This window comes from Vicugna pacos, chromosome 17, assembly GCF_048564905.1.
Source record: "Vicugna pacos chromosome 17, VicPac4, whole genome shotgun sequence".
Classification (NCBI taxonomy): Eukaryota; Metazoa; Chordata; class Mammalia; order Artiodactyla; family Camelidae; genus Vicugna; species Vicugna pacos.
The window spans coordinates 24380305-24407017 of NC_133003.1; the positions used below are offsets into that span (position 1 = coordinate 24380305).

Genomic DNA, 26713 nt, shown 5'->3' on the forward strand with positions numbered 1-26713 from the left:
AACTCAGGGTCACTCCAGAGTAAATGACAGATCACTTCTGTGTCAAACACCCGCAGAGTTACACGTGAACAGCTGCAATCTGGAAGACTCAATCTAGGTACATCAACGGATCACAGCAGTCTGCAAATCTCTGGGGCAAGGTATGACCAAAAAGGAGACTGCCGTCTAACACTGCTCCAGAAGCATAACAGAGCAGCAAGGTCTCCAAAGCCAATGTATCACAGCACTAACCTTTATGGAGTCAAAGGTGACTTTCCGTAAGTCTGATCAAAGTCCTGCAGCCTCTCCTTAGAAACACGCAGGTACGTACATACACACCAAATTCTGCACTCAATTTTAGAGATCTGAAAACTATTTGCACAGTTCTTAATGGAAAAAATACTCAGCTGAGAGTCTCATTTCACCATTTATCTAAACCCATCATCTTCTAATATTTAAAAGCCTCAATTTTCATCCCAGTCAAGTGAGGCTACCGTCATAGTTGATAACAAGGTCAAACATAGAGTTGATAACAAGGTCAAACATCACAGAAGTGAAAGCAGTTTTGAAGGCATTAATGCTTTCACTATGGCTGGCTCAGAGTTTAGAGAATAAGCTCTCAAATCCGTGCAGGACACAATGTAATTGCAAAGCAACCTTAAATGTCTGCACTGTAATCTAAGAAAACACACAAGACTGAATTAAAACACTCCAAGAAATCTAAAGATTGTGGCTATTTTTAAAAACCCACATACACATATTTATGTTAACTCCAAAGTTATCATTGCCTAAGAGACTTAATGTCTCAGGCCATAACCCTATCTGCTAATTGGTTTGAATAAAGGTTTGAACTAATGAAGCTATGAGGTTGCTCACACTCCCAGTATTTCCTCCATAGAGTGGCCCTTATTAGTAAGTCTTTTTTTTAAGGATGTAAACAAAAATGGATTTTTTTGAGGGCCTATGAGGCAGTTCTGCATTTCCCCAACACTTACAAAGCCTTCCCCTTCACTCACACTCCCCAACAGTTAGTCCTCCCCCAGATCAGACACCACCAAATGAAGCGAAACAACACAACATGCTGCCACTTCAGCCAAAAGCGGTGTTTTCACTCTGCCGTTTCTTGATGGCTCAGTGCAAAAGGCCCACTGACTGTTTTTAAGAGGCGAGTAACAATCCCACTGACTGTTTTTAAAAGGTAAGTAACAGTCTTCATTTTACTCTGTAAAGGATTTGACAGTTAAAAAAAAAAAGCGCTCTTTGACATCTGTTAATTATTTGACCCCTAAAAACAATTGGGTAAATGCATGGGAAGCAAGGTAAGACTCAGAGAAAAATGATTTGCCCCACAGCAAGCAAATGACCCGGCTTGACCTTACAGGTAAGGCCACCTGCCTCCTAGTATAGTGTGTTTTCTGCTATTACTTGTTTTCTTTTCATGAAGCCAATCTCAGTACTAAGGTGTAGTCAAAGGTTGAACAATCAACATTGTGGATAAAGCACTGAATTCAAACAGTTATGTTGTGAAATAGAAAAACAACACAACTAGGTAACTTGGGGTTCACCTAATTTAGGGTTAGATGAATGGCTAATGTTTATTAAGTACATATCTTGTGCAAGGAACTCTTCTACAGCTCCATATAGACTGCCTCATTTCATCCCTACTATGACCACTTTAAAAATTCGTATTTTTATGCCAGGCACTCAGACATTTCATCTAATCTCCCTAATGACATTATGAGGTTGCACTATTGTTCCCATTTAAGATGAGAAAATTGATGCTTGGAGAAGTTAAGAGATTTTCCCAAGGGCAGGCATCTAGCAAGTGACAAGCCCCAAACTTGAGCCCTAGTCAGCCTGATTCTTTCTCATAACTCCCATGTGAAATGCTGCCTCTCTAAAATAAGGGGTGGAGGTGGATTCAGGACTTGTGAGGAAGGGCTGAACAGCTCAAGAGTGAGAGGTCCTAGGATTAAAAGAATCTTTATGATACCTTTTGGACCACGTGGCATGTACATCTCACAAATGATTAAAATTAGGGCCAAGAAGGGGAAGTGACTTGTCTAAGGTCACATAGCCAGAAGGAAGATGCAGCCAACATGTACTAAGTGTACACTAAGAGCCAGAGGATACTACTGTGTTAAATGCAACTATCCAACAACCCCAACTTGGCCTCACAGCAACTTCTGTGAGCTAGGTACTATTATTACCCCCATTTTCCAATGAGGAGCTGAGGCCTAGCAGGTGAACTTGCTTGTCTTGGGTCTCTCAGCAAGCATGGGGTAGAACCAGGATTCCAATTCAAGCCTGAGCCCAGGTCCCTGTTGTTAGCTATGCCATATTATGTCTCTGAACTCAGTGGGAGTCAGAATTTGAGTTAAGTGTTTGAGGGTAGGGGTAGAACACAGAGAAAATAAACCCTCTGACTCAGAGTATGAGATTCTAGAGTGCGAGGCACCCCTGCGACCTGACCTAACCCCTTCCTACTGCCATATGGGAAATACAATGCTCAAAAGGAGAATGGCTTGTTTGCAATCTCCCAGTCATGGCTCTGAACGTAGGCTCTCAACTTCAGGCCCAGGTGTCCCCTCTCCGCCGCCAGCCCCTCCTGCCGAAACCCTCCGTATTTGCGGAGTCCCCGCCGTGACTGGATCTGCCCCAAGGTGGGTTCTCAAAGGCCCCAGGGCCGCCTCCCCGTGAAACCCGATTGTGGGACGGGTTGGAATCGGCCGGGCAGAGTACCTGGAGGAGCAGACCGGAGGAGGCCAAGCGGGCCGCTTGGCCCAGCACCTCCTGACTCCTCATAGCCTCGGCGTCCGGGATCCGTCCCCAAGAAATGCAGTCGCCATCCGGCGTGGTCGCGAGAAGATAGCGTCACCGAGCGACTCGTTCGCTGATTGGCTATGTTAGTACGGCAGAGGCGTGGCATGAGGCGTTCTGGCCTTTAAAGCGGGCGGGGTTCGGGTACGTCATTGTAACTGCGCGTCGTCTCGTCTCACTTTGTGGTTCTGTCTTCCTATGCCAAATAAGCCAAATACTGTGACCACACTAAAAGACACTGTTAAAGTAGCCAAAGCCCCTTCCCTGAGGCTCCCAGTCTACCAACCAAGAAACACTAACTTTCCTGGCCACATCTGCCAAAGGGAACAAACTATTCACTGGCCTCTGTAATACGATTCTTGCCATTCGGTCTTCGCTTACAAAATCGCAGTCACGGCCGCCTAAATCAGGATTGTATCAATTTTATAAAGAAAGAATTCAGGACCAGAAGTTAAATACACCATTTTCACATGTGTAGTTTTGTGTAATCCTTTCTAAAGTACTGAAAACTGGACCCTGCTGTCAGAGATAAGTAAGGTGAGACTTGGAGACGTGAAGTGTCTTGTTTGTACCTACACAACTTGTACCTGGGTGGAGCAGACCCCAGGCTCCTGATCCTAAACTTGCCTCTCTTGTCTTCATGCTACCCATTGTGAGGACAGAGCAGAAAAATAGTAGGGAAGTACTTAATAAAATGTAAACCGCCCAGCACAATCAGCAGTTGTTCTGTACACGTTCTTAGCATCTGCTCTACAGGCCATAGGAAGCCCATCTATCTCTTTTAAGCCTTCAGTGATTTGACCCCCAACCTACCTTCTCAACCACTTTTCACATTATCACTGCCCTTTCCCAATACATTTTAGGCTCTAGCCATTCGGAGCCCTTACTGTTCTTCAAACAACCCCTAACTGGCCTTTGCTCTGCTGCCATTTCTTCCCAAAGTGCCTTCCCTGATAACATTGCCTATCCTGCCAGACCTTAGTGTCCTGACTTTTGCGAGTACAAAAGCACCTGCTATGGACTAAATATTAGTGTCCTCCCCAAATTCATGTGTTGAAGCCCTAGTTTCCAATGAGATGGTTAACTGGAAGTGAGGCCTTTGGGAGGTAATTAGTCATGAGAGTGGAGCCCTCATGAATGGGGTTAACGCCCTTCTAAGAAGAGACAAGAGAGAGAGATGAACTCTCTCCTGGACATGTGAGGCTAAGGCAAGAAGGAAGAGGGCTCTCACTAGGAACCAAATTGGCCAGCACTTTATCTTGGACTTCCCAGCCTTCAGTATTGCAAGAAATAAATTCCTGTTGTTTAAGCTGCCCATCTATGGTATTCTGTTACAGCAGCTTAAGTAGACAAAGACAGAACCTGTAAAGCACTTTGTAACCCTTTAAATCTCTTAGCACAGTCTGCTTTACAGTGAAGAGACTAGAATATGTCTCTGCCTAAGCAGCCCATGAACTCCAAGAAGGCAGAAATGAAGCCCACTTGGCTTTGTCTCCTGCAGCAGTGACAGAGAAGATCCTAGGACTCCCCATAAATGCTTCCTGACCTGTTATATTACTGCTGCTGCTGCTGCTGGAAACAGACTTGGGCTCAAGGCCTATGCACTAACCCCAGCCCCAACTTGCCAGCTTAATAAAGCTCTGTCTTATGGCAGAGCTTCAGAATGTAAGCTTTCGACTGTCAGACAGACCTGGCCCTGAATCCTCATTCTGCTACTTACTAACCAGGTGGCCTCAATATGCTAAACTAGTAAATAGGGGATATTATCTGTCCTGTGATGGCAATCATAAGGATTAAGGTAAGCAAAAGTCTGGCTCTTCAGGAGCTTAAATTCTAATGGGAGACTGAAAAAAAAAAGAACCCTAGTAAACAAATATTAAAATCTCACATAATGATAAGTGCTATGCAAAAATTAAGCCAGATAAGATAATAGAGGCTCTTAGAAGGGGAAGAGGGGTTGCTGTTCTGGAAGGTAGAGCAAACTAGGCAACCACCTGAGAGAGAAGAGCAAAATGCTAGAGGGTCCAGGTATTTGGCCTACGGGCTGGGATGCCCAAGGCCGTGACCTAGGCTGCCGGCCCGCCCCCATGGATCTTGGGCTGGCAGGCAAGGCAGGCTTTGGCCCACTTTATCCCCAGCAAAGCAGCTGCCTCCTCCACAGCTCCTCTCTGGAGCGTAACCAGTCAAAAGAACTTCATATCAACACACTCTAACCCTAGGCATCTAGGTGGGCTGGCCTGGGAGGGAAAAGGGAATCATTTCACTGGGGGCAAAGAAGCCAAAAGGGAAATGCTCCAACCTAAGTCCAAAAGGCAAAGCCTCCCAGGAGTCCAGGGTATAGACCCCCAAGGGGCTCCTGGGCAGGGAGTCAAGGATCTTTTCCTCTTATTCTGGAGGGGAGGATTTAGCAGGGAGAGACAGGGCAAGCACTTTGTGCCCAGAGCCATGCTGGGTGCAGGAGTGGATGGAAGAGAAGGAACTGTGATGAAAATCAAGGAGCAGTGACCACTGACTCCACATCAGGCATTTGTGTGAGCACTGCACATTCATGTCCCAACTCCTCTGTCCTCTCAGAAACCCATGAGGTAGGTACTACAGGTGAGAACAGCGAGGAGATGTTAGGTAGCTCACTCACAGCCATTCGGCAGGGAGTGGTCAAGCTGGAATTCAAACTGAGGTGCTTTCTGACTCTAGATTGGTGAAGAGCGATGTCCTGCCCTCAAAGAGCTTCTGTTCCCCAAGGAGACCTAAGAGTTCCCATATCTGACCCCAGAGGACCTATGAGGGAGTGGACTCTGGGAGGGCTGCTGTGATTGAGCTGCAGTGGAGACGTCCCTCACCTGTGCACTGAGCCTCTCCAAAGGCTTTGTCTCTGTTAGAGGTATTGGCACCAACAGGGCCTGGCACACTTCGTGGTCTTGGTGTGGAGGGCTGGTGAGTTGTGGCCCGCTGGCTGTTGCCTGTTTTATACCACCTTTAAGCTAAGAATAACTTTTACAATTTTAAATGGTTGGGAAAAAATCAAAAGGACTATTTCATGACACATGAAAATTATATGAAATTCAAATTTCAGTGTCTGCAAATAAAGGGTCTTTTAAATTAGAAAATTGGGATCATATGTATTTTTTTCTACTGTATTTTCACATTCTTGTTTTTTTAAATTAAGGTATAGTTGAGGTACAATATTAGATGTTTCAGGTGAACAACATAGTGATTCACAATTTTAAAAGGTTATATTCCACTTATAATAATTCTAAAATATTGGCTCTATCCCCTGTGTTGTATGATCTATCCTGGTAGCTTATTTATTTCATACATAGTAGTTTGTACTTCTTAATGTCCTACCCCTATCTTGCTCCTCCCCACAAATAAAGTTTTATTAGAACACAGCCACATCCACCTATTTGTTTACTTATTGGTTCTACAGCTACTGTCTTAGCTACAACAGCAGAGTAGTTTGGCCTAAAAAACTGAAACTATTTACTATCTGGCCTTTTAAAGAAAAGCTGGCCAATCCTGGTGATCACCACTGAGCCCTAGTGCCTGACATTTCGATATTGAATGAATGCATGCATGCATAAATGAATTTTTTAATTAATTTTAAATTCAGTTAAAAATTTTTTTAAGAGTTGAAGAGGTTTACTAGCCCATGACAGGAAACAAAATGATTAATGATGATGAGAAGAGTTCTTTCCTGGGGGTCACTGGTTTGGGGAGCAAGTGACCCCTAGAGAACACTGGACTGTGACTGGTGGTCAGTGAAAGAGCCATTTCCTCAGGCGTTCCTCCTCTCCCTCCTGCTCTTTGTGCCAGGTAGCCTCCCTGCCAGGGAAAGCCGACCTGAGCTGGCTATTTTATTACAAAGCTAGAGGGAGTGCCAGGGCTGACGCCAAGCCAGTTAGACTCCTGGGGCATCAAGAGAGGGAGGGAGTCTGCTGGTGGGCAGGGAGGCAGGGTAGAAACAATGGTAAGCAGGACCTTGGACCTCAGCTGGCTCCTCAGGGCATCAGTCAGTGCAGAGATAAGAAAGTAACCTGCAATGCCCATTCATCAGCCTGGTTCCTTTCAACGCCATGTCTATTCCAGAGTCACCACCCTTGCTGAGCATCGGGAGGGAGCACAAGGGTGAAAAAGCCACAATCACTGCCCTCTCAAAGCTCACGGTCCCTCTTGGACAACATGAGAGTGATCCCAGGAAGGCAAGGGAAGCTCAGGGTGGGGGTTGGAGTTCTCTGGCTGGGGCATCAGGGAAGCTTTTGAGCTACACCTTGAAGGGCGAGAGGGTGTGGTCAAACAGAGGGACTTGCAGGCAGAGAGAACACAGAGGAGGAAACTTACCTAGCCTGAGCCTTTTGGAAGACCCAGGAATTGGCTTTGACAGCTGAAGAGTGCAGGAGTTCTTTCCTCACTGGTCTGTGGCCAGTGCCAGACTAATGGTCCTGAGAACAGCAAATTCATGGGTGGGGACATGCATATGTGAATGAACACAAATTCAGGAACATGTGTTCATATGCGTGGAGAGAGACAAGTGTGCATTTGTACGTGTGGGCAGGCCTGTCTGCCAGGGCCTGCCTTCAGACACATAAAGTCTGGGTGTGGGTGCAGGTGCACATGCACATGAACACATGCATGCTTGTGAGTTTACATGTGCGTATGGATGTGAAAGCGTGAATGTAAGGTCATGGGCAGTGCCTGAAGCATGTGAACGTGTGGGGACACAAAAGTGTGCAGACATACATTTTCAGTTCTCCTGGTATGTACCCAGGAGCAGGATTGCTGGGGTCTTGTGGTAACTCTGTGTTAAGCCATTTGAGGAATTGCCACAGTGTCCTCCACGGTGGCTGTAACATTTTACATTCCCATCGGCAGTCTATGAGGATTCCAATTTCTCCACATTCTCACCAAGATGTATTATTGTCCATATTTTTGATCACAGCCATCCTAACGGTGTGAAGAGATACTGTGGTTTTGATTTGCATTTCCCTAATGACTGATGATGTTGAGCATCTTTTCATGTGCTTGTTAGCATTTGTGTATCTTTTTTTGAGGCATGTGTCTTCAAATCTTTTGCTCATTTAAAAATTGTTTTTATTTTAGCCAACATTTACTGGGCACCTCCTGCGTGCTGATGTTCTGGAATTGGGAGGGGTACACAGAGCCATGGACTCTGCTTGGGGTATGAAAGCTGCCTTGCTCTGCCTCCCAGGGCTGTCACACTGGAGCATGTGTATGATAGAAGGGATACTGGTCCAAAAGGGGAGGAGGCACAGACTGGACAAGGACCTTGAGTTTCAGAGGCTCTGTCTGTGCAATGCACCCTCCCAGGGGCCTGCCTTGCCCATTGGCTGCCCTGCCACACCTGACACCAGTGTGATTGATACCATAACTGGCAGCCAGAAGGTGACTGGGCGTGGCAGCCACCCAGGTCACCAATAGAGGAGGCACCCCTGGGTAAGCACCCTCAGAGAGTCCCAATTTAAACCCACAACCACCCAACTAGGACCAGCCACACAATCCCTAGCTATCTCCAAATAGCTCTGCAGGGTAACTGCTGGAGACAGCGAGGCTGCTGGAGCCTAAGCAATAGGAAGACAGATGGACCTTGCTTGGTTCCCCATTGCTGTGTGCCTTATGCTTATCCCTTGACCTCTCTAGCCTCAGTTTTCTCATCGGTGAAATGAGAGACTTACAGCACAATCTCTTGAGACGGTTATGAAGCTGAAATGAAATGATGCATGCAAAGAGGTTTACACAAGTTGGAACAGAGGAAATGTTCACTAAATATAATTCATGTTACTTTTCTGTCATCTGAAAACTGAGAGGGACAAGATGATCTTTAAAGGCTCCACTCTTTCCTAGAAAAGAGAAGTGACAAGGAGTCAGGAGCACCCTGTCAGATAAAAGGAGCAAAGAGGGGGTCCAGACACTCCCGGCCACAGCTACCTCTATAGGGAACAGTTGCCCTGAGTTCAGGGTTACTCAGAAAGAATTTCAGAGGCAGTGGCCCAGGTTGGGGCAGCCAGACCATCCTAGGAAGCCCTCTGGCCTCTGGGGCTCTTTGATCTCCATCGTGGCTCCATCCTCAGCCCTCCCCACCCATCCCAGCCCATGGCAGCCAGGCGCCTGCTCGCTGATCTGCCAAGCTCAGGGCTGAGGGGAAGTATGTTTCCAGATAGGGTGAAAATAGAGCCTTCTCCAAATATGCTCATTGTGGCCACGAAAAATAAATAGAACCACGAGGGAAAAGAGCATAGAGAGCACCCATCATTGGAGGCCAAGCTGCAGATGGGTGGGGTTGGGCTTGTGCAACAGAAGGGGTGTGTGCATGTGTGTGTGACTGAGTTTAAGAGTGACTGCACAACAGAGCCTGTGTGATAGTAAATGTGAGTATGTGTGAGTATGTTTGAATGTGCGTGAGTGTATGTATAAGTGTGTGTATGCAGATTAAGTGTGTGAGTGCATTTGTGTGTAAGGTGTAGTCTGTGAGCCCCTGCAAGCATGCATGTGTGAGTGTGTAAGCACTGTGTGAGTCCACGTGTGAGCATGAGTGGGTGCAAATGAGTGCACATGACAGTGTGCAAATGAGCTTGAGCCTCTGTGAGTGCAAATATGTGTGACTGTGTGCATGTGTTCATGCCAGTGCATATGTGTGAATGTGTGAGTAAGCATCTGTGTGTGTGTGAGAGTGTATGTGAGTGTGTCTGAGTACATGTGTGTGTGTTTGCCTGTGTTGTGTGGTGTGCACATGTGAGCAAGTGTACCTGAGTGTATATGAGGAGGTGTGACAGTGTGTAAGTGTTGGGGGAAGGGTATGTGTGCATGAGCTCCTGTGGGGGCGGTGCCCCAAGTCACGGACTAGTGGAGGTGATCCCGAGGGAAAGGATAATTCTCTGGGCTTAGTCACTCTCAGCCAATCCAAGCACAAATTTCAAAATAGACCCAGCTGCATTTGTCACGGAGACTTCCTGCTACCCGGAAGGGCAATAAGGCTTCTTAGAATTGCTGCTTGGCAGGGACCTCTCGGAGGCACAGAGTGTTGGAAACTGAAGGGAATTGGAGCCCCTGTCCCTGAAGACTTCATGGTACCTGTGAGGAGACTGAGGCCCACAGCTGCTGGGGGACAGAACTGGGCTTTTGCCTCTCTGTCCAGTTCTTCTTGTGCCTCCCACCAAAATACCCCTTCTGCCTCCCTGGTCACCACCATTCATTCATTTATCCAGCAAATGTTTACTGAGTACCTATTAAGAACTAGGTGCCAAACTGAGCTCTAAAATACAGACCGGGACCCTACCTCGAGGAGCTCTCCTCTCAGTGTAGAAAGGTAGACTGTAAACCAATAACCAAGTTGGTAAGATAATTCCAGATCCCGATAAGCGCCTTGAAGTCAGAGAGGCAGCGTGATGTGATCCCTAGGCCTACTTCAGCAGGGTGGTCAGGGAGGGCCTCTGAGGAGCAACACTGGAGCTGAGGCGAGGGTCGGGGAGCCAGCTCCTCACAGCTGGGGCTCCAGAACTATTTTCTAAGTGACCTTAGGGGCAGGTGGAGCTGTCAGAAGTGCCACAGGCTGGGAGGCCTTGACCACTCCCCCAGTCCAACTCTGACAGTAAGTGATGGAGAAAAACCTCCTCCCCATGGGAAGTAGAGAAATCCTCCCTCAGTGAAGGCCAGGGCTGGGAAGCAAGGGGCCCAAGGTTGCTGGGGCCTGGGAATCACCGTCAGGGCCATGGGGGAACCATGAACTCCATTCATACCCTGAAGCACTGGGCCAACCCTCATGAAGCTAATAGTCACCACTGATGTTACAGTAACTTCTGACATTTGTTAAGGTCTTAGAATGAGCCAGGCACATACCAAGTGCTTCAGGTGTATTGCTGCATTTAGCCTCCTTGACACACCTTCGGAAGTGGGCACTGATGTTGCCCCCAGATTACAGGTGAAGAAAGTGGGTCCCTGGTGAGGTAACTTGCACAAGGCCACACCACCAGCAAGGGGCAGAGCTGCCACTTGCACCCAGGCCTTTGGCCACTTGCCCAAAGGCCGAGCCCCTGAGCACACACCCCAACCCCGCCTGCCACATCTCACTGACGTGGACCCTCCTGGCCACCCTGCCCCCCGAGGTTACCCTGCCTGCCTCTGAAGCTCCTACCAATTCAGGCCTCACTACCTACCACACAGCCCTGAATTATGCCACCATCTGCAAAGGCCACGATCAACATCACTGTCCTAACAGCCCCTACTAAGTGTCAGGAGTCCTGGAAACTTTACATGATTGCATTCTTCACCAGAACTCTTCAGGGTCAGGATTATGTATCTCATCTTCCAGCTGGGGCTGAAGATCAGGCAGCTATGGAGATGGGTGGGTAACCTGATCCCAGAGCCTGATGGACCCCATGCCTTTACCCAGGGTGCTGGTGGAATGTTTAGCCTGCTTCACTCTGTTTAAGCCTCAAAATCAGTGATTTCTTCCCACCACCAGTGTTGACCTATGCAGGGTTCAAATTCATGCCTCAGCAATGCTACAAATGATAGAAAATCCCCAACTTTAGGGGTCACTCTCAAACACTTGAAACTTCTATGCTGAAATGGTGAATGCCAAGGGTTCTCCACATCTATAACTCAGGGCTCTGAAGGACAGGTGTAAAATAGTACAGTCCCATCTTAGTGGAGGGACCTTGGGCAAATGACTTAACCCTTCAGAATCTTGATTTCCCCATCTGTAAAATGGAGTTATATAATAATAGCCACCTCATAGGTTTGGATTCAGATAAAACCAAGGTGACACAACGGTGCCTGGCAAACAGTAGGTGTTCAGTAAAGATTTGTGGGTCCACTGGTTGGCATTGGCCTTGAGATCCTGAGGGCAGTGGGGGTGCTGTTTGGAGTCTAGATGGTGGGGTCGAGATTTCAGCTTCCTGGGTTTCCAGGGCCTTGCTCAGAGGGCCTCAGTCCTGAGCTCTCTCCCGCAGTCCCTGATTTGGGCCCAGCAGCTCCCAAGCTCTCCCACCAGGCACTGTGGGGGTGATATACAGGCCCAGCCTCTCCAGTTCAGACAAGCTGGGCAGAAGAAGCCACAGGTTTTCCTGAGAGCTGTGCCCCAGAGCTGCAGCTGAGGGAGGGAAATGTGTGCTCAATGGGGAAGTTGTTGCTGCAAACACCCGGTTGAGTAACATGGTGGGGGAAATCCAACAGGCTGCTGGGCCCCAGGGAGGAGGGCCTCCGGGGATGGCACAGGGACACACTCCCTCCTCCTTTGTCCCTTTATTCTGGAGGCAGTGGTGGCTTCCTGCTGGTGCAACTCTCTAGGCTGCCTTTCCCTTCCCTGATAGCTGTAATGGATTCCCTGTATCAATTCCCTCTATTTGACATATGTAGAGGGGCTTCTCTTTTCCTGTTGGACCCTGAAGTCTAGAGAGGTAAAACCACTTGTCCAGAATCAAAGGGCTTGCCTGTGTCACCCATCCTCCGCTTCCTCAGCCCCCTCTCCTTTTGGAGATCTGCCTTCCTCACCCTAGGCCTGGGTCAGCTTCCCTCTCCTTTGTGGAGGGCTGCCTGGGATTGCAGTGAACTTCAGGAACCTCATCAGTTGATTCTCATTAAAACATTACTGACTGATACTTGGGTCATCCAGAAGAAGCTAGAACCTCACTGGGCCTGTCCAGGGGAATCTGAGTCCACAGAAGAGAGGCAGTCACCCTGGAAACATTGCCTAGGGCATCTGTCTTCCCATCTCTCTTCACCTTTCCCCCTGTGCTCCCCAAGGGCTAAACCAAGCCCCAGAAGTATGAGGAATGCAGCCTGAAGAGGATGACCCCTCTGCTGTAGACAAAGATCAGAGCAGGGGAAGGGTGAGGAATGATTTGAGGCAAACAGTCCCAGGATGGGCATGTTTCCCCTCTGTCTGCTGTGGCAGGGGTCAGACCCGATGGTTCCTGGGGATACCTCCTCTCCGAAATTCCATGGATCTGTGACTCTCAGAACAAGGGCATGGATTTCCCTGGGTTCTGGTCCCAGTTCAGATCCTGTGTGATATTCTGATCCCTCCTCCCTCTGGCCTTAGTGTGGCCACCTGCTCAATGCAGGGGTGGGTCAGGCTGGTCCAGGAGGGCCCTGGAAGAAGACCCTGGATGTGTGGGCTAATTTTTCATCCACATCCAGGCTGTAAGTCTCCAGAAGCCCCTCTCAGGAATATGCTGGCATCACCTTCCCTGCCCATCTGATGTCCTGTCCATCCTGCCATTCCATGCTGGAGGCCCCCAGTCCTGCGCTCACTTTCCCCTGTAGTCCAGTCTTTATGAGCCTGCCAGTCCATCAGCCATGGGCCAGACCTCCCACTCCCGCTGTCAGGGCTCCACATTCGCCTGGCCGAGGGCTGCTCCCCCTCAGAGCAGTAGGAGGCACCAACTGGACTGGGTAGAGGTTCACTTGAGCCCTCCACCCTTCCCTCTATCCGGGGATTTTCCTTTGTTCCATTCCAGAAATGAACAGGAAACCAGGGCAGTTTCTAGAAAGATTGTAAGAAAGATTTCTAGAAAGACTCCAAGAAAGGCACCGAGCAGAGGGGATGACGGGTCTCCCTCCGCTGGAGGCTGAGGTCAGGCCCTTCTAAGGTTTCCACAGACTGTTAGTTCTCAACCCGAGCAAGTTAAAACACACCTACTTCCCACATAAAACACTTTTGAATCACTTTATGAGTTGTGCTCACCTCTGAGGTGTGCTGCCGTTGACACATTGTCCTAATATTACCCTCTGCAGATGTTTAGTGAAACATGTAAGAATTTCAAGCTTCCTGTCACTGAGCTCACACCCTGTGCTGTGTGATCTCAATCTGTCCCTGAAAACACCGCACTACAGTGAACCTCATTTTACAGGGGAGAAAACAGGATGAGAGCGGTCTAGTACCTTGTCTAAAAACCACACAGACAGGGATCACTGCGCCATCCTCTCCCCACAGCCTGGACCTCTGTCATCCTGGATTCCTAGCTCTGCCCTGGGGACTCTGGGGCAGGAACTTCAGGCCGTGTGGGGCTCATGCCTCATTAGAAGAGCTCAGAGCTGCTAAATGGCCTGGCCGGCTGGACCTGAGCCCTCCTCCTGGACCACTTAGGTGCTGGGCGCTGGCACCACGGGTCTCCTCCCAAGGGTGAGCTGCAAAGCGCATGGCTTACTTGCCAGGAGCCCCGAGGTAGGAAAACAACACCATAAATCATCAGGAAGACCGCGTAAATATTTTATAGCTGGGACAGTAAATAATGCAGCTCCCTAGATACACCCAATCCAGTTCATCTGCCCCACATCGAGTACCCAGGCAAGTCTGTCCGGGCCTCTCTACTGCTTTGTATTTTTTAAACAAATGCTGAGGCCCAGTGCTGGGCACTTTTGTATGTACCATCTTCACTGCCTAGTCCTTGCTCAGGCTGCTCCCTCTGCCTGCAACACCTTTCTCCCCAAGCCTGGCTAATTCATCCTCCTCCTTCAGGAGTCACCTCCTCTAGGAAGCCTTCTTTGATTTCCTGGGTGGAGTCAGGAGTCCTGGCTCTCATAGTGCCTAGGCTTCCCCCATGTGCTCACTCAGTGTGGTTACTTCCTAGTGACTTGTCTGCTCTCCATCTGTCTGTCAGCTCTGAAGGAACAATCATATCCCTGGAGCTGAAAGTAAAACTTGGCACATAGTAGGTGCTCAAAAAATAATGTTGAAGGGTAAAATAAATTGTCTTGTTTAATCTTTAAATAAGTCTGTGGAGCAGGCGTTATTGTGTTTCTTACTACTATTATCCTTATTTTACAGGCAGGAAAACTGAGGCCCAGTGGCAGTGCTGGGACTGACCTCCCGCCTGTCTGATCCTGAGTCTAACACTCTCTCAATAACCCATCTGGGGGCATATCTCTCTCCCCTGCAGACCTCAAGCTCCTTGAATCAGGGACCCTCTGTTTCTGCTCAGGGAGGCCCTTGACCCCTGCCATAGGCTCTGGCACGCGGTGGATGCTAATCCACATGAATGTGTGGCTACAAAAGGCAAAGCAGCAGCCAGGATCTCGCCTCGACTTGGGAAGGAATGCACAGTGAGCAACTTGGGAGCAGGAGGCCAGGCGAGGCGACTTATGATCCCTGGGCCCCAGAGAAGCTCTAAGAAGATGCGTGTCTGGGGAGGGTCTCAGGTCCCAGATGGAGGCAGCTTTAGAAGGTGCTTAGATGCAGCAACTCAGATAGATGCCTTCCATCCAAAGGCACCACACCACTTTGGGGCCAAGTCCCTAACCAGGCCATCGCAGCCTTGGAGGAACCTGAGACGCAAAGACAGATGATCCTGTCTGCCCTCGCCCCATCCTGTGTCAGGCACTGAGAATGAGGACAAAGAAATCAGGACACAGGCAGTGTGAGGTGGGACAGGACAAGGACAGCTTTGCACAAGAAGCCCTGGCCTGACCCTGGCCTCAATTCTCGGCAGGAGGTGGGCTGCAGAAGGGAGGGTAAATGGGTTTGGACTGATGTGTCAATTCCAGCTGGTGGCAATGGCTCCCTGAAGCTGCGTGAAGGATACTGAGCTGTATCCCTCTGGGCTCTGTTAGAAGCACTGTGATCAATTAGCAATACTGGCTATAGGCACAAAGCGGGGCATAGAATTTGTCAGTCCCCCCTTTTACCTCTCCTCAGCTCTCAGCACAGAGTAGGGACCAAATACAGGTCTGCAGGTTCATCACTGATTCATCATTGACGAGGGTTCATCATTGACAATGTCAGTGCAGAAGTCATCTGGAGTTAATCATTCTTGGAGCTGGACATGGGAACACAGGGCCTCTTTACTATCGTGTCTGCAAGAACCAGACAGGGAACAGTGAGACAGGAGTGGGAAAGAATGACAGACTGACAGACAGTAAGGGAGAAGACAGATGCCCTTGAGAACTTCCTGGCAGTGTGGACGGGGATCCCTGAACCCCGGCACAGCTCTGCCCTCACCAGTCAGCAGCAACTAGGAGATTTCCAAGGCAAATTTCAGAGATAAATCTTGGCAAGGACCCAGGTAGTGAGGCTTTGTGCTGAGGAGGCCAGGCCCAAGTCTCCTATACCTGGCAGATGCAGGCATTCTCACTGGGCCTTGGGTGGTTCTTATTATGATTCTAATCTGAGACCAAGTTCACATTCACCACATCCTCTGCAGAGACCTAGTTCTACCTGGACTCCCAGGGGACGTCTTCTAAGATTGTGGACAAGTAGGTTGGTGGAGGGCCCTGGAACTGGGGACTTGAGATGCTGTGAACCTGAGGGCCTGGGGCAAAGCAAGATGGGACAGGCAGGGGTTCCCTGTTGCCCCTGGGCCTGAAGAGTTCTGGGCTGTGGGCAGAGTCTGCCATCTCAGGCCACCTTCCGGCAGAGCTCTGTGGCACTGGGTGGAGGCAGCAACTGTCAAGTTTTATTTTGATGGCCAGTCAGTCCCCTTGGGCAGCCCCATGTCGAGGGGCCATTGCTAGACACAGATAAAGACAGCTTTTTGGGAAGGAAGTCCATCCAAGGAAGTTGACCTCTGAGTGCAGTATACAAGACTTCAGGATCCCACGGTCATCACGGACCCACATCTGCCTAGGCCCTGGGGGCAAACGCTGCTCTGGGGAGCCAGGGGCTGCCAGGAGAGTAGATGATGGGCACTCCAGGACCTCTGGGACACAGCGTGAAGCCAGAGTGTGGAGGATCCAGAGGACCCACAGTGGACTCTCCATCCTTGTCCTCCTCCCCACTGTCCCCCTTCCCTCCTCCTCTCAGGCGCCCAGGCCTTGGCTTTTGAGGGAAGGTGCCGGCCATGGGGGTGGCTGGGAATGAGGATGCCACAAGGGCAAACCCTGAGCCGGAGCCATCTCTGGAGGTCATGCACCCTTGCTGGCTGGAGCCAGGTCTTCCTCTCACTGCCCCTGTGCACTTGTACTCTCATGCCCTCCCGCCCTGCTGCTGCCACTCCAGGCCTCTCATATACAAGAATTTATGTGCATACACAGTATACTCAAGCATGTCAGCAACTGCCAGGCTGATGATGGAGGAAGTAATGGTGACTTCTCACCCAAACTTCCCCATTTTGAAGCAGCAAGAGTTGGAGACTCCACAAGTCACGCTTCAGGTGGGAGAAGGATCCTGTGTCTGAGCGCTTATTGGCACTCGGGTGCAAGTACAGGCAGGCCTGCCTGGAGCTGCTTTATTATGCGCTGCTGCTCCTGATTCTTCTAGGTACATCCCCGCCTACTGCATCTTTCTCCCCAGGGCAGGGCTCAGGTGTCTCTCAGGGGCTTCCAGGGCAGGGCCTGCCAGCAGTGCAGTGCCATACGGTCCAGGGGGCCCCAGAGACTCAGGCCAACCCTGCAGCCTGACTTCCCGGGTGCTGGTGCTCCCTGGCCCTTTGCTACGTAGAGGCTCAGGGCACAGAGGAAACCAACAAACATGCAATGAACAGATGGCGCTGAGCACTGCCATTGAGCACGGGGTGCCACCCTGGGAAGGCTGATCTTCACTAAGTGCCTATGGTGTACCTGACCCTCACAAAGTGCTGGCTATGTGTGTGGTGGCATGGCAGGGGTGGGTATTGGGAGGAGGGGACATGGCCTTCAAGGAGGTGTGACCCTGCAGCTGGGGAAGGAACAAAGACATACAGCGTCTAAAGCTCATTCCTACCGGCCCCAAGAAGGTCACATGCCAGAATGATTGCACCAGGGAGCCTAGAGACCCACAGGCAAAGGGTCTAGAACTGATGCTGAAGGAAAGGAAGGGTGCTCCAGGTGGCCTAGGAGCCCCCTACACTAACACCTACACCCTCCTCCCCGAGTCTGCTGGTTGGAGTCCTAGCAGCTCACCCTTCAGTGCTGTGCCGCTGAGCTCACAGAGCAAAAGTCAGAAGGGCAAAGATTGGAGAAATGTCTCTAGATTCACACCCATGTATGCCCTTCCATGTGGACAAACCCTGTGCTCAGGGAGCAGGCTGTAATCAGCCTTGGGCACTGAAAAGGGGGAGGGAAGCTGAAGCTGGGCATGCGGGCAGGTGGAGGTCTCCCTCAGCTCGGTGTCTCCACCCTTGCACCTGCATCACCAGCCCCGGGCAGGGCACTCCTGTCTCCGCCCTACCTGCCCCACAGAGCCAGGCGTCACTAACACGAATGACGAAGGCCATACTGCACTCCTCCACTCATTTTAAGGTGCCTGTTGCCGTCATGCCTGCCTCCAGGTCTTTGCCCTGTCCTCTGCCTAGAAGGCCAGTCCTCCCAACCTTCTCGCTCCAGTTTCTGCCTGGAAAACCCCTTTTCCAAGGTGTCATTTCCTATGATCTTCAGCACAGGCCCAAATGCAGGCCCAGGCCTCTGCACAGCGTCCAAGGCCACTGAGAATGTAGGTCTCCCACTGACCCCTGGGGTACTCTGTGCACCCCATGCTCCAGCCCCACAGGCCACAAAAGTGTTGGAGGAGACTGAGGTAGAAGCCCAAGGCCTGGCTGGTCTACATGTCCTGCAGAGGACCCCTGGCCCCTTCCCTAGACAAAGGATGGATGCTGTGGTGGGGGCTGGCTCTGTTGCCCTCCAGTTGATTCTGACAGAGCATCAGTTTCCTCATCTGTGGGATGGGATCAGAATGCTTGCTCTACCCAGGTGTAGGCAATCAGACAGTAATTGGGCAGCTCACCACTGGTGCCTGAGGGAGGCTCCTAGCCAAGGGGTAAAGAGGAGTGTGTCTGGGTGGAACTTCAGGACCTGCTCCCTGCCTCCCTCAGAGTGGTCCATGCCCATCCATGCTCCCACCAGGTCCTCATGCATACTGGGAAGGAGGGGAGATGGAATAGGGAAGGCAGGGGTCCTTCTCCTTACTCTCACTGGGTCAGTTAATCCTTGTGGCCACTGAGAGCTGGGTCTCTTTTCATCCTTCATCGTGTTTCTGAGAAGCTGAGCTACCTGGCTGAGGTCACACACCAGTGAGGGCTGAGCTGTGAGGCAAAACCAGCAGCCCGGGGCCCAGGCATAACTACTAGATGCCCCCGCCTCTGAAGCAGCAGGTCGTCCTCCTGAAGGTCCAGAGGCTGCGGCCTCACACAGACCTGGGGGCCTGCCTGCCTCCTGACCTGCCGAGTGGCTGTTGGGCAGCGATCTCACCTCTTTGGGCCTCAGTTTCCTCGCCTGTAAACTGGAGCTGTCTGGAGCACTAAACGAGAGGCTGTTTTTAACTGCTCAGCCTGTCCCTGGCAGGGGCCAACATCACCCTAGTGTTTACTTAATAAGGCCCATCCTGTCGCCTCTCTTGTATCACTGGAGCTGTCGAGGCCTGCAGGGATGGGCAGGGGCCTGCTCGGATCCTGCAGGAAGTCAGAACCACCACAGGCCAATCACCCTGCCTGGTGGGGCTCGCCCAGGCATCTACTCCGGCATGCCCACTAGGAGCCCACCTCCATTCTGCCACAACCCCCACCCTGACACAAACTCTCTCCCTTGTGTGCCCACCCAGCCCTGTGGTTCGTCCTCCAGAAGCATCATCTCATACCTACCTTCCAGCAGACAGACCCAGGATGCTGGGCCCACCGGGTTCCTACAAGGGTTCCCTCTGAGCTGGAGCTCAGCTCAGGGACCTGATCAGTGGGGGAGCCTGAGGGTCCAGGCACCTCAAGTCCTAGAAGTCCTGAGGGAGGCAGATTGGGGGACAGTTGGAGGTACCAGCTCCCAGGTAAGGCCTTGTAGGGCAGGTGGGACAGAGCTGCAGGAGTCATCCTGAAACCCCCTGGTTGTCCTCTACTCTCACTTCCTCCTGGTCACCCTGTTCTCTCTTCCTTGGAGACCTGAGGGCTGAGGTGGACAATTGGGCTGGGGCATGTAGGCTGCGCAGGGATGGGTGAGGTGGTGGGAGGACTATCCCCCCATCCCTGGGTGCTGATGTTCCCCAGGGATAGAGGGCACGCTCTGCTCTGATCTCTGAGCTCTACCTAACCTGCTACAAGGGGTTAGGAGAGGCTTCCTGGAGGAGGTGGTAACTAAGCTAGGACCCACCTGAAGACTGAGAAGGAGTTAGCCAGGCATGATACATCAAGCAAAGGGAAGAGCATAGGCAAAGGCCCAGAGGTGAGAAAGTGCAGGAAGTTGTCTGGTAGGAAGTAAAAGAAGTTTTTCTCACAGGAGCTGGAGGGTTGGCAGTGGCCGGGGAGGCAGGGCTAGACCATGCTGGGCCTGATCACCATGTTCAGATTTTACCTTTCATCCTGTGAGCTCCATGGTCACTTTGGGGCTGGGAGCGAGCAGTCCCTGACACTTTAGGAGGATTGTGTGGCTACTGTGAGAAGAAAGAATTGTTGGGGGGTGGGGAGGCGGGGTCCTGAGTAAATAGGACTGCAGGTGGCCAGACAAGAGACGCTGGCGGCCCAGGCCAGGATGGTAGCAGTGGGGACAGATGAATGGAGAAATCAGAATGGGGAGACTGAGGCACCAAGGGGACAAAGACCTGTACAAGCTTCCACAGTGACCTGGGGCCTGGCCAGGGTGGTGACATTGTGTAGTGGGGAGGGTGAGCAGCAAGGGAAGGGCAGGAAGCTAACAGTGCAGGCCCACTTGGATCCAGCCCAGGGGCTGGGGAGCCTTTCTTCCCTCCTCTTCTCTTAGAGCAAAGCTTCTGCCTGAGGAAAGAAAGTCCATTTCTCTTCCCTGTAGCACAGCTGTGCCATGCACACCCACACAACACCCCCCACGGTGGCTGTGGTTTGGCCACCCCAGCCTTCTCCAAAGCCTGGGGGACAGTGGAGGCTTCCTTGGGGCTTTCTCTAGATTCCAGTGGCTTCATGTGGGTGGTGTGGAGGGAGGGAGCTTGAGGAACAGGAGGGAAGACTGGACATCTCTGCTACTCCATTCCCTGTCCCCCCCCCCCCCGCCCCTCCTCCGGCACATACACCAGCCGGCTCCTGGATGCACACACAAGAACCCAAAGGCAGATTCCACAGAACACTCCCACCACAGCCCCTTCTGCCCAGCTCTCAAACTCACTAACACTTCCCCCAAGTTCCCTCCTCAATGTTCTTGCTTTCCCTCTAGAGACATGCCCAAGGCAAAGAGTGGCCCCCACAGAAGGAAGCTACCCTTCCACCCCACAGGACAGAGCAGCATGTTGCTCTACAACATGATGGAGCTAGAGCAGACATCAGCATGAACTTCCCAGGCTTCCAGGTTGTGAAACCTGAGGCCAAGTTGAAACTAGTTCATCTTCTTTGCAAGGCCCCCAGGTAGGGTCCCAGGTCTCCCTGCTGGCAGCTCCTGTGATCCCAGGCCTGGTGCCCAAAGCTGAGGCTCCAGTTCCCATGCCCACCTGGGGAAACTTGGTACAGCTGGATTCAGCTGGCCTGAGTCCTCGCCCCACTGGCCTACCGTGAGGGTGTAAAGGGCCCCATGTGGGCCCCACCTGCGGGCTTAGATTATAGCCCAAACTTTGACCCAAATGCCATCTCCATCCAGAAATTTCAGCCTTCTTCCACCCCTCCTTCTATTGCCCTAGGATGACTACTTGGTGCCCACAGGCCCTGAGGGGCTGGCCTGGGAACTGGCTGTGTTTCTGGCCCCGAGGGCTCACCATTCCTGCTGCCCAGGCCTGCCCAGCAGCCTGGCCACCTGCCTAGCTGCTGTGGCCAACATGGTCACAGCCCGTGCCTGCATAATCCTGTGGGCAGAGGCAAGGCCCAGGCATGTGAAGGTGGTGGGGTGGGCAAGTAGCCTGAGGGTGAGACTCAGCTCCCTGGGGAGGCTCCTCTCCTGCCAACTTCTGTCTCTGCCCGCTGCAGGCTGCTGGGCCCTCAGGAGGAGGCGTGTCTCTGCCACGGGAGCTCACAGTCTGGGGGAGATGGACCTGAACAGCCCAGCTGCCTGCTTCCAGTGCTGGGCACAAGGCTGGAACCTCTGAATTCAGCATTTTAATCCACCCTCAGAGCAGCCCCAAGGGCTGGGGATTTTACAAATGAGGAAACTGAAGCTCAGAGAGGGCTGAGCTGAAGCTCAAGGTCATGCAGCCAATTAGTGTGGAAGCTGCATGATAGTTCTTCCTACTCTGGAGCCTCTGCACATGTGTTTAGTGCCTCAGGAGAGGCACTGGACACTGGGGGTGGGGGTAGATTAGAATTGAGGAGAGGGCTCATAGGAAGCAGAGGACCTCCTTAGTTAGAGGCAGGTACCTGGAAGGCTCCCTGGAGGAGGACTTTTTGCATGGGGCCTTGTTAGACGGCCAAGAGCTTGATGGGGCTGCACTCTAAGAGCAAAGCATGACCTAAACAGAGATAGGGGCTCTGAGGAGCACCATGTGGAGGGATGGTGGGTGGGTTGGCAAGGGTGTCCTGGTGCCCCAGGGCCTCTCACACCCCTGGAGGACCTGAGATGGAGAGTGCTGGCTGTGCAGGCACCTTGCTCTGCTGGTCTAACTGGCCCAACCACTTCTCCTGGGGGCACTTCTCACTGCCCATGCTCAGCCAAGAGTTGTCGGTAAACCCTGTTTGAGGTCTGGGTCAGGAGCCTAGGAAACCTTAACCTGGTCCCAAGGTAAAATGATTAAAGGGTCCTGAGCCCCGAATGCTCTGCCACCTCCTTACACCTCCTCAGACAGCCTGACCTGATTGTGCCTTCCAACAGGACAACTTCTAAAATACAATGAGTGTGGAGGATAGGTCTCTCTGAGGAGATGAAATCATCCGTGCAGTTAGGAGAGGTTTCTACTTTTCTCCGTAAACTTGTCTTTATTTTCCTTATTTGCCCTGTTTTTCATCAGAACAGCCAATGTATGTCATTACTTTTCCAGGTTTCTCTGACTCTCCCTCCCCATCTCTCATCCCCTATCCCTCCCCCTATCCTCCCAGCTAGGGGGCAGGTTGAGGTGCTGTGGACGACACTCACACACAGGCACTCCGTTGCGCCATCCATGAAATGGGCGTGCTCAAGTCTCCCAGACTTTCCTGGCTGGTGCCAGCAGCGAAGGGCGAGAAGGCGCCGCCCAAAGCCCCGGCCCAGGTGGCAGCGTCACTCCAACCTCCAGGTGGCGGCCCGACCCGGGAATAGAGCCGGATCTTTTATAGTCGGGCCTGAGTCACGTGGCTGGGCGGACGCCTCCGGCCCGGGCTGGGAAAGGCTTCCCGGGGGCCCGAGGGGCGGGCCCCGGCGCGCGGGAGACGTGCCTGCGGGGGCGTGTGCGAGACGGCGGATGCGGAGTGAGACCGTCCGGTGGGGTGGGGGTGTGCCTGGCAATCCTTCCCGACCCTCTTCAGCTCCGGGCCACCCCTACCCGCCTTTCTCCCCGCCCCCCTCCATTTCCCACGAGCCTAGGTGAACTCTGAGCTGCCAGCTGTGGAGGGAGACTGAGGCAGGCGAGGAGGCGAGGGAGCTGGTGAGGTCCGCAGCCCTCCCCGCCCTGTGAGTGACTGAGCCCCTCCGACTCCCCAGGTGTCAGAGCCTAGCGTGGGACCTGGCAGATCTTCGCAGAGGGGGTGCTGCTGAGGGCGGGTAATGGAGGAGGTAGAGGTGGTGTTGGAGAGCTAGGGGGTCCCCTGGGTCTCTGTGCAAGGGGATCCTTGTTACTCTGTGACTGCCTCTGACAACACCAGTGCCCATCCGTGCCCTTTGAGGGACCAAGGTGTAGAGGAGCTGGAAAAGGGGACTCAGAAGGACAAGGGCTGTGCGGTGGTCAGTGCAGAACTGGGGCAGTCCAGGGGCTGCCTGCCTTGTGAGAGCCCCAGGAAAGCCCTATGCCGTGAACTCCCAGAAAGCACCTTCCCCTTGTCTACCCCAAGCATTTCTCGTTTCACCCAAACACAAAGGTATTGAGGGCAGAACTTGTGGACTGTTAGACCCGTTTCACTAACTCTTTGGCAATTAACACCAACATTGATTGAATCTGAGACACGGTTAAGTCACAGGTCCAGCGGGGAGCCAGGATATAAACCCGGACCCTCTAGTTTCCTGGGCCAGCTCTTCCCCACCATGTGGCCCCAAGGCCACTGCCCATACTTGCCCCTAACCAGTGCCTGAGGCTGAAATCTCTGCCTATGATCATCTTGGTGACCTGACGCATGGCGGAAGGTTGGATAATGTTCCAAGTGCCCTTCCCACCTGTACCGCCCCCAACAGGACTCTCCTAGACACTGCCATCCTCAGCAGTTACCCAGGAGTACCATCTCTGCTGGCCGGGGCCTCCTGCTCCAGAAACATGAGCCCGCTCTCCATTGGCCAGGCCAGTGCTCTAGGTGTGATGGGGATGGTACTGGCAGCCAAAGCTTCAGGGACAGGGATGATAATACAGAGAAGCAGAAACAGAGAGGGAGCAAGAGGTAAAGAAGCCAGAACAGGGATGAACTCTTGGCAGGGATCAAGTATAGGAACCAATCCTGTCCCCTCAACAGGCGGCCCCAGAGACAGGGAGGTCCAGGCCTTTTCCAGGGTACTTGGCTGAGTCCTGGATTTCCTGTGGAGGGGTCTGAGGGCCCCCAGAGTTCATGGACTCTGGGTAGGGTAGGGGCTGCAGGGGTCAGGCTGGACCAACCCTCCAGGGAGCCTGCAGGGGGACAGCCCTGGGTGGCTGCTGAGGGTAGGAGTCTGGACACTGCTCAGCATTACCTCTGATGGACCTGTTTCCTTGGCTAAAAACCTTGAAAGGGAAGAAGGGAAGGTATCACTTCTGGTGGCTGCTGTGGACACAGCCCTGCCTAGGGATTTATGAGCCATGCTATGAGATGCTATGGAAGGCTCTTCCAAGGCTGCAGCCTGTGACTTAGCAAAGTAACTTTACCTGTGCCCCTGGCTAATGTGAACTGAGGCTTGCCAGGTGTCCATCCTGGCTGAGGCGCCACACACATCATCTCACCCAACACTTAGCTCCTGGCATGGGTCTGTCATCAGCCCATTTCACAGGTGAGAACTCAGGATCAGAGTGGTGTGGTCACCTGCCCAGGGTCATACTGTTAGCACGTGACATAGCCAAGGCTTACTGCCATGCCTCAGCAGGCCCTTCTAAGGTCAGTACCAGTCAGGTTGTGGGTGCACAGAAGCAAGCTTATCTGGCCCATGGCCTGGCCCACACAATGTGGCACCAAAGGGCAATTCCAACACTCAGAGTGACTCCAGCCAAGCTTGGCCTGGATTCCCTGGACCCTACATAAGCCTGTTCTCCCTGAAGCCCCTGGTCCCCAGGCCTGTCTCTGGAGGGAAGCCCACCCGCATCCCTTCTCTTCTTTTGCCACAGTGTGGCCTGCACAGCCTCAGCCTCTCTGCTTCTCTCTGAGTACATCTTGCTCCCCTTTGGAGTCTCCAGAGGAGAAAAATTGGTTGAGGCCAGTGTGCACTTGTAGCTCTTGAGTTCATGAGTCTACATAATCCTGGGGGCCAGGAAGATGCTTCTTGGTGTCTACTTTAAGTTCTTCTTCCTCCTGCAACACCAGCCCCCTCTAAAGCAAATGGTTCTCAACAAGGTGTAATTTTGCCCCTCAGGTGACATTTGGCAGTGTCTGGAGATATTTTTATCTGTCACAACTTGAGGAAGGGGAGTACTACTGGCCTGCCAGGGATGCTGCACAGAACAGCCCCCACAACAAAGAATTATCTGACCCAAAGGTCAGTAGTTCTGAGAATCAGAACCCCTGATGTAAAACATGGGCTTTGGAGCCAGGCTGACCTTGGTTTGAATCCCACCTCTGCTGTTTACTAGCTGTGTCTCCTTGGGCACCTCTCTTTAAGACTCAGTTTGCTCATCACCAAAAGTGGCACTAACAGTGGCCTTCACCTTAAGGGGTCTTGAGGACTGATCAGATTGCACACATCAACTATTCAGCACAGGGCCTGGCACTGAGGAAGCTCTATCAGTGACAGCCATTATTGTTTTCCATTTTTCAAGGTGAACCTCAGGGTGTGGGAGCAAAGTTCTGGTGGCTGGACTTGGAGCTCGCAAAGGGGCAGCCCTCCCTCTGGTGGTCCCTGGCACAAGCTGGGCGTATTGTGAATGTAGAAGGAGAGGATGGGTTGGCCACTATGGTCCTGGATAGAGAAGCCAGAAAGGAAATTTGATTGCAGGTAAGCAAAGGTCACTTGAAGTTTATCTTGCTCACCCTTCCCTCCAGCCCAACCCCAGGGAAGCCATGGGGACTAGGACACAAAACACACTAATGAATAGAGTCCCACAGCTCAGGGAAGTGCCAGGGATTCACAGCTGGGCATCAGGGAGGACAGGCATTTGAATGGACACAACCAAGACAGGTAGAGATATAGGGGTGGGTGGGAGATGGCATTCAAGACCAGGGAACAGTGTGTACAAAAGCCTGGTTGTAAGGAGTAAGGCATAAGACCTATTTCCCAAATGGTAGTCCAGTGTGACCAGAAGGGTCCATCTTGGTGGAAAGAGCCTACCCCAATGGGGTAGGGGACAGGCATCAGGGCTGGGAACCTAGACATTAGCCAATTTTCAAATTAGATCCTCCTTCTGAAATGTAGGATAGCAGGCCACTCCCCCTCCCCTCCATGTGCTGGGAAGAATGATCGTCATTTTTTTTTTTTATTTTTCCAGCCCAGACACCTACCACTCCACACACAAACATTTAAAACAATTTCAGAATCCATATCTCAACCAAGGCTCTCCAACCCTGGAGGTCTCATTGGACACCCTGTCCCCGGACTCCTGCAGCCCTGTAACCCACCTGGTCTGGCCCCTTCTCCCCACCCATCTTCCCCAACCTAGGGTCCTCCCACCTGGACAACATGAGAGCCCCTCTGCCCCTATCCAGCCCCTCCCTTCTGCAGCCACTCTTTCCCATCCATTCCTCTCAGGAGCCCACTCCATCGTAACAGCTGTCACCACCTGCTCCTTGAGAAGAATGAAATCCTGGCCATGGCCCCCTTTATCAGCTCAGGCCTCCTTGAGGATTGCCCCCCATTTTCATCAAGCAGGTCTCAGCTG

General features: G+C 52.1%; 1 protein-coding gene and 1 non-coding gene across 3 annotated transcripts in view; both read right to left on the minus strand.

Moving 5' to 3' along the window:
• Window positions 1-22811, minus strand: part of RFT1 (RFT1 glycolipid translocator homolog) — a 54200-nt gene extending 31389 nt beyond the window's left edge. The window contains exons 1-3 of one of the 2 annotated variants that reach the window (XM_072941493.1): window positions 22672-22811; window positions 15442-15609; window positions 2722-2995 (exon numbers count right to left, since the gene is read on the minus strand). In XM_072941493.1, the coding sequence (XP_072797594.1) occupies window positions 2722-2908 (187 nt within the window). In that variant the 5' untranslated portion in view covers window positions 2909-2995; window positions 15442-15609; window positions 22672-22811. Of the gene's footprint in view, window positions 1-2721; window positions 2996-15441; window positions 15610-22671 lie in introns of those variants that run through there. The other variant, XM_006196545.4, reaches the window with a different exon arrangement.
• On the minus strand, window positions 1021-1147 carry LOC116284070 (small nucleolar RNA SNORA21). Its single transcript, XR_004193854.1, has one exon. It is a non-coding gene; the product is annotated as a small nucleolar RNA SNORA21 (small nucleolar RNA).
• Window positions 22812-26713: the final 3902 nt, after the last annotated feature.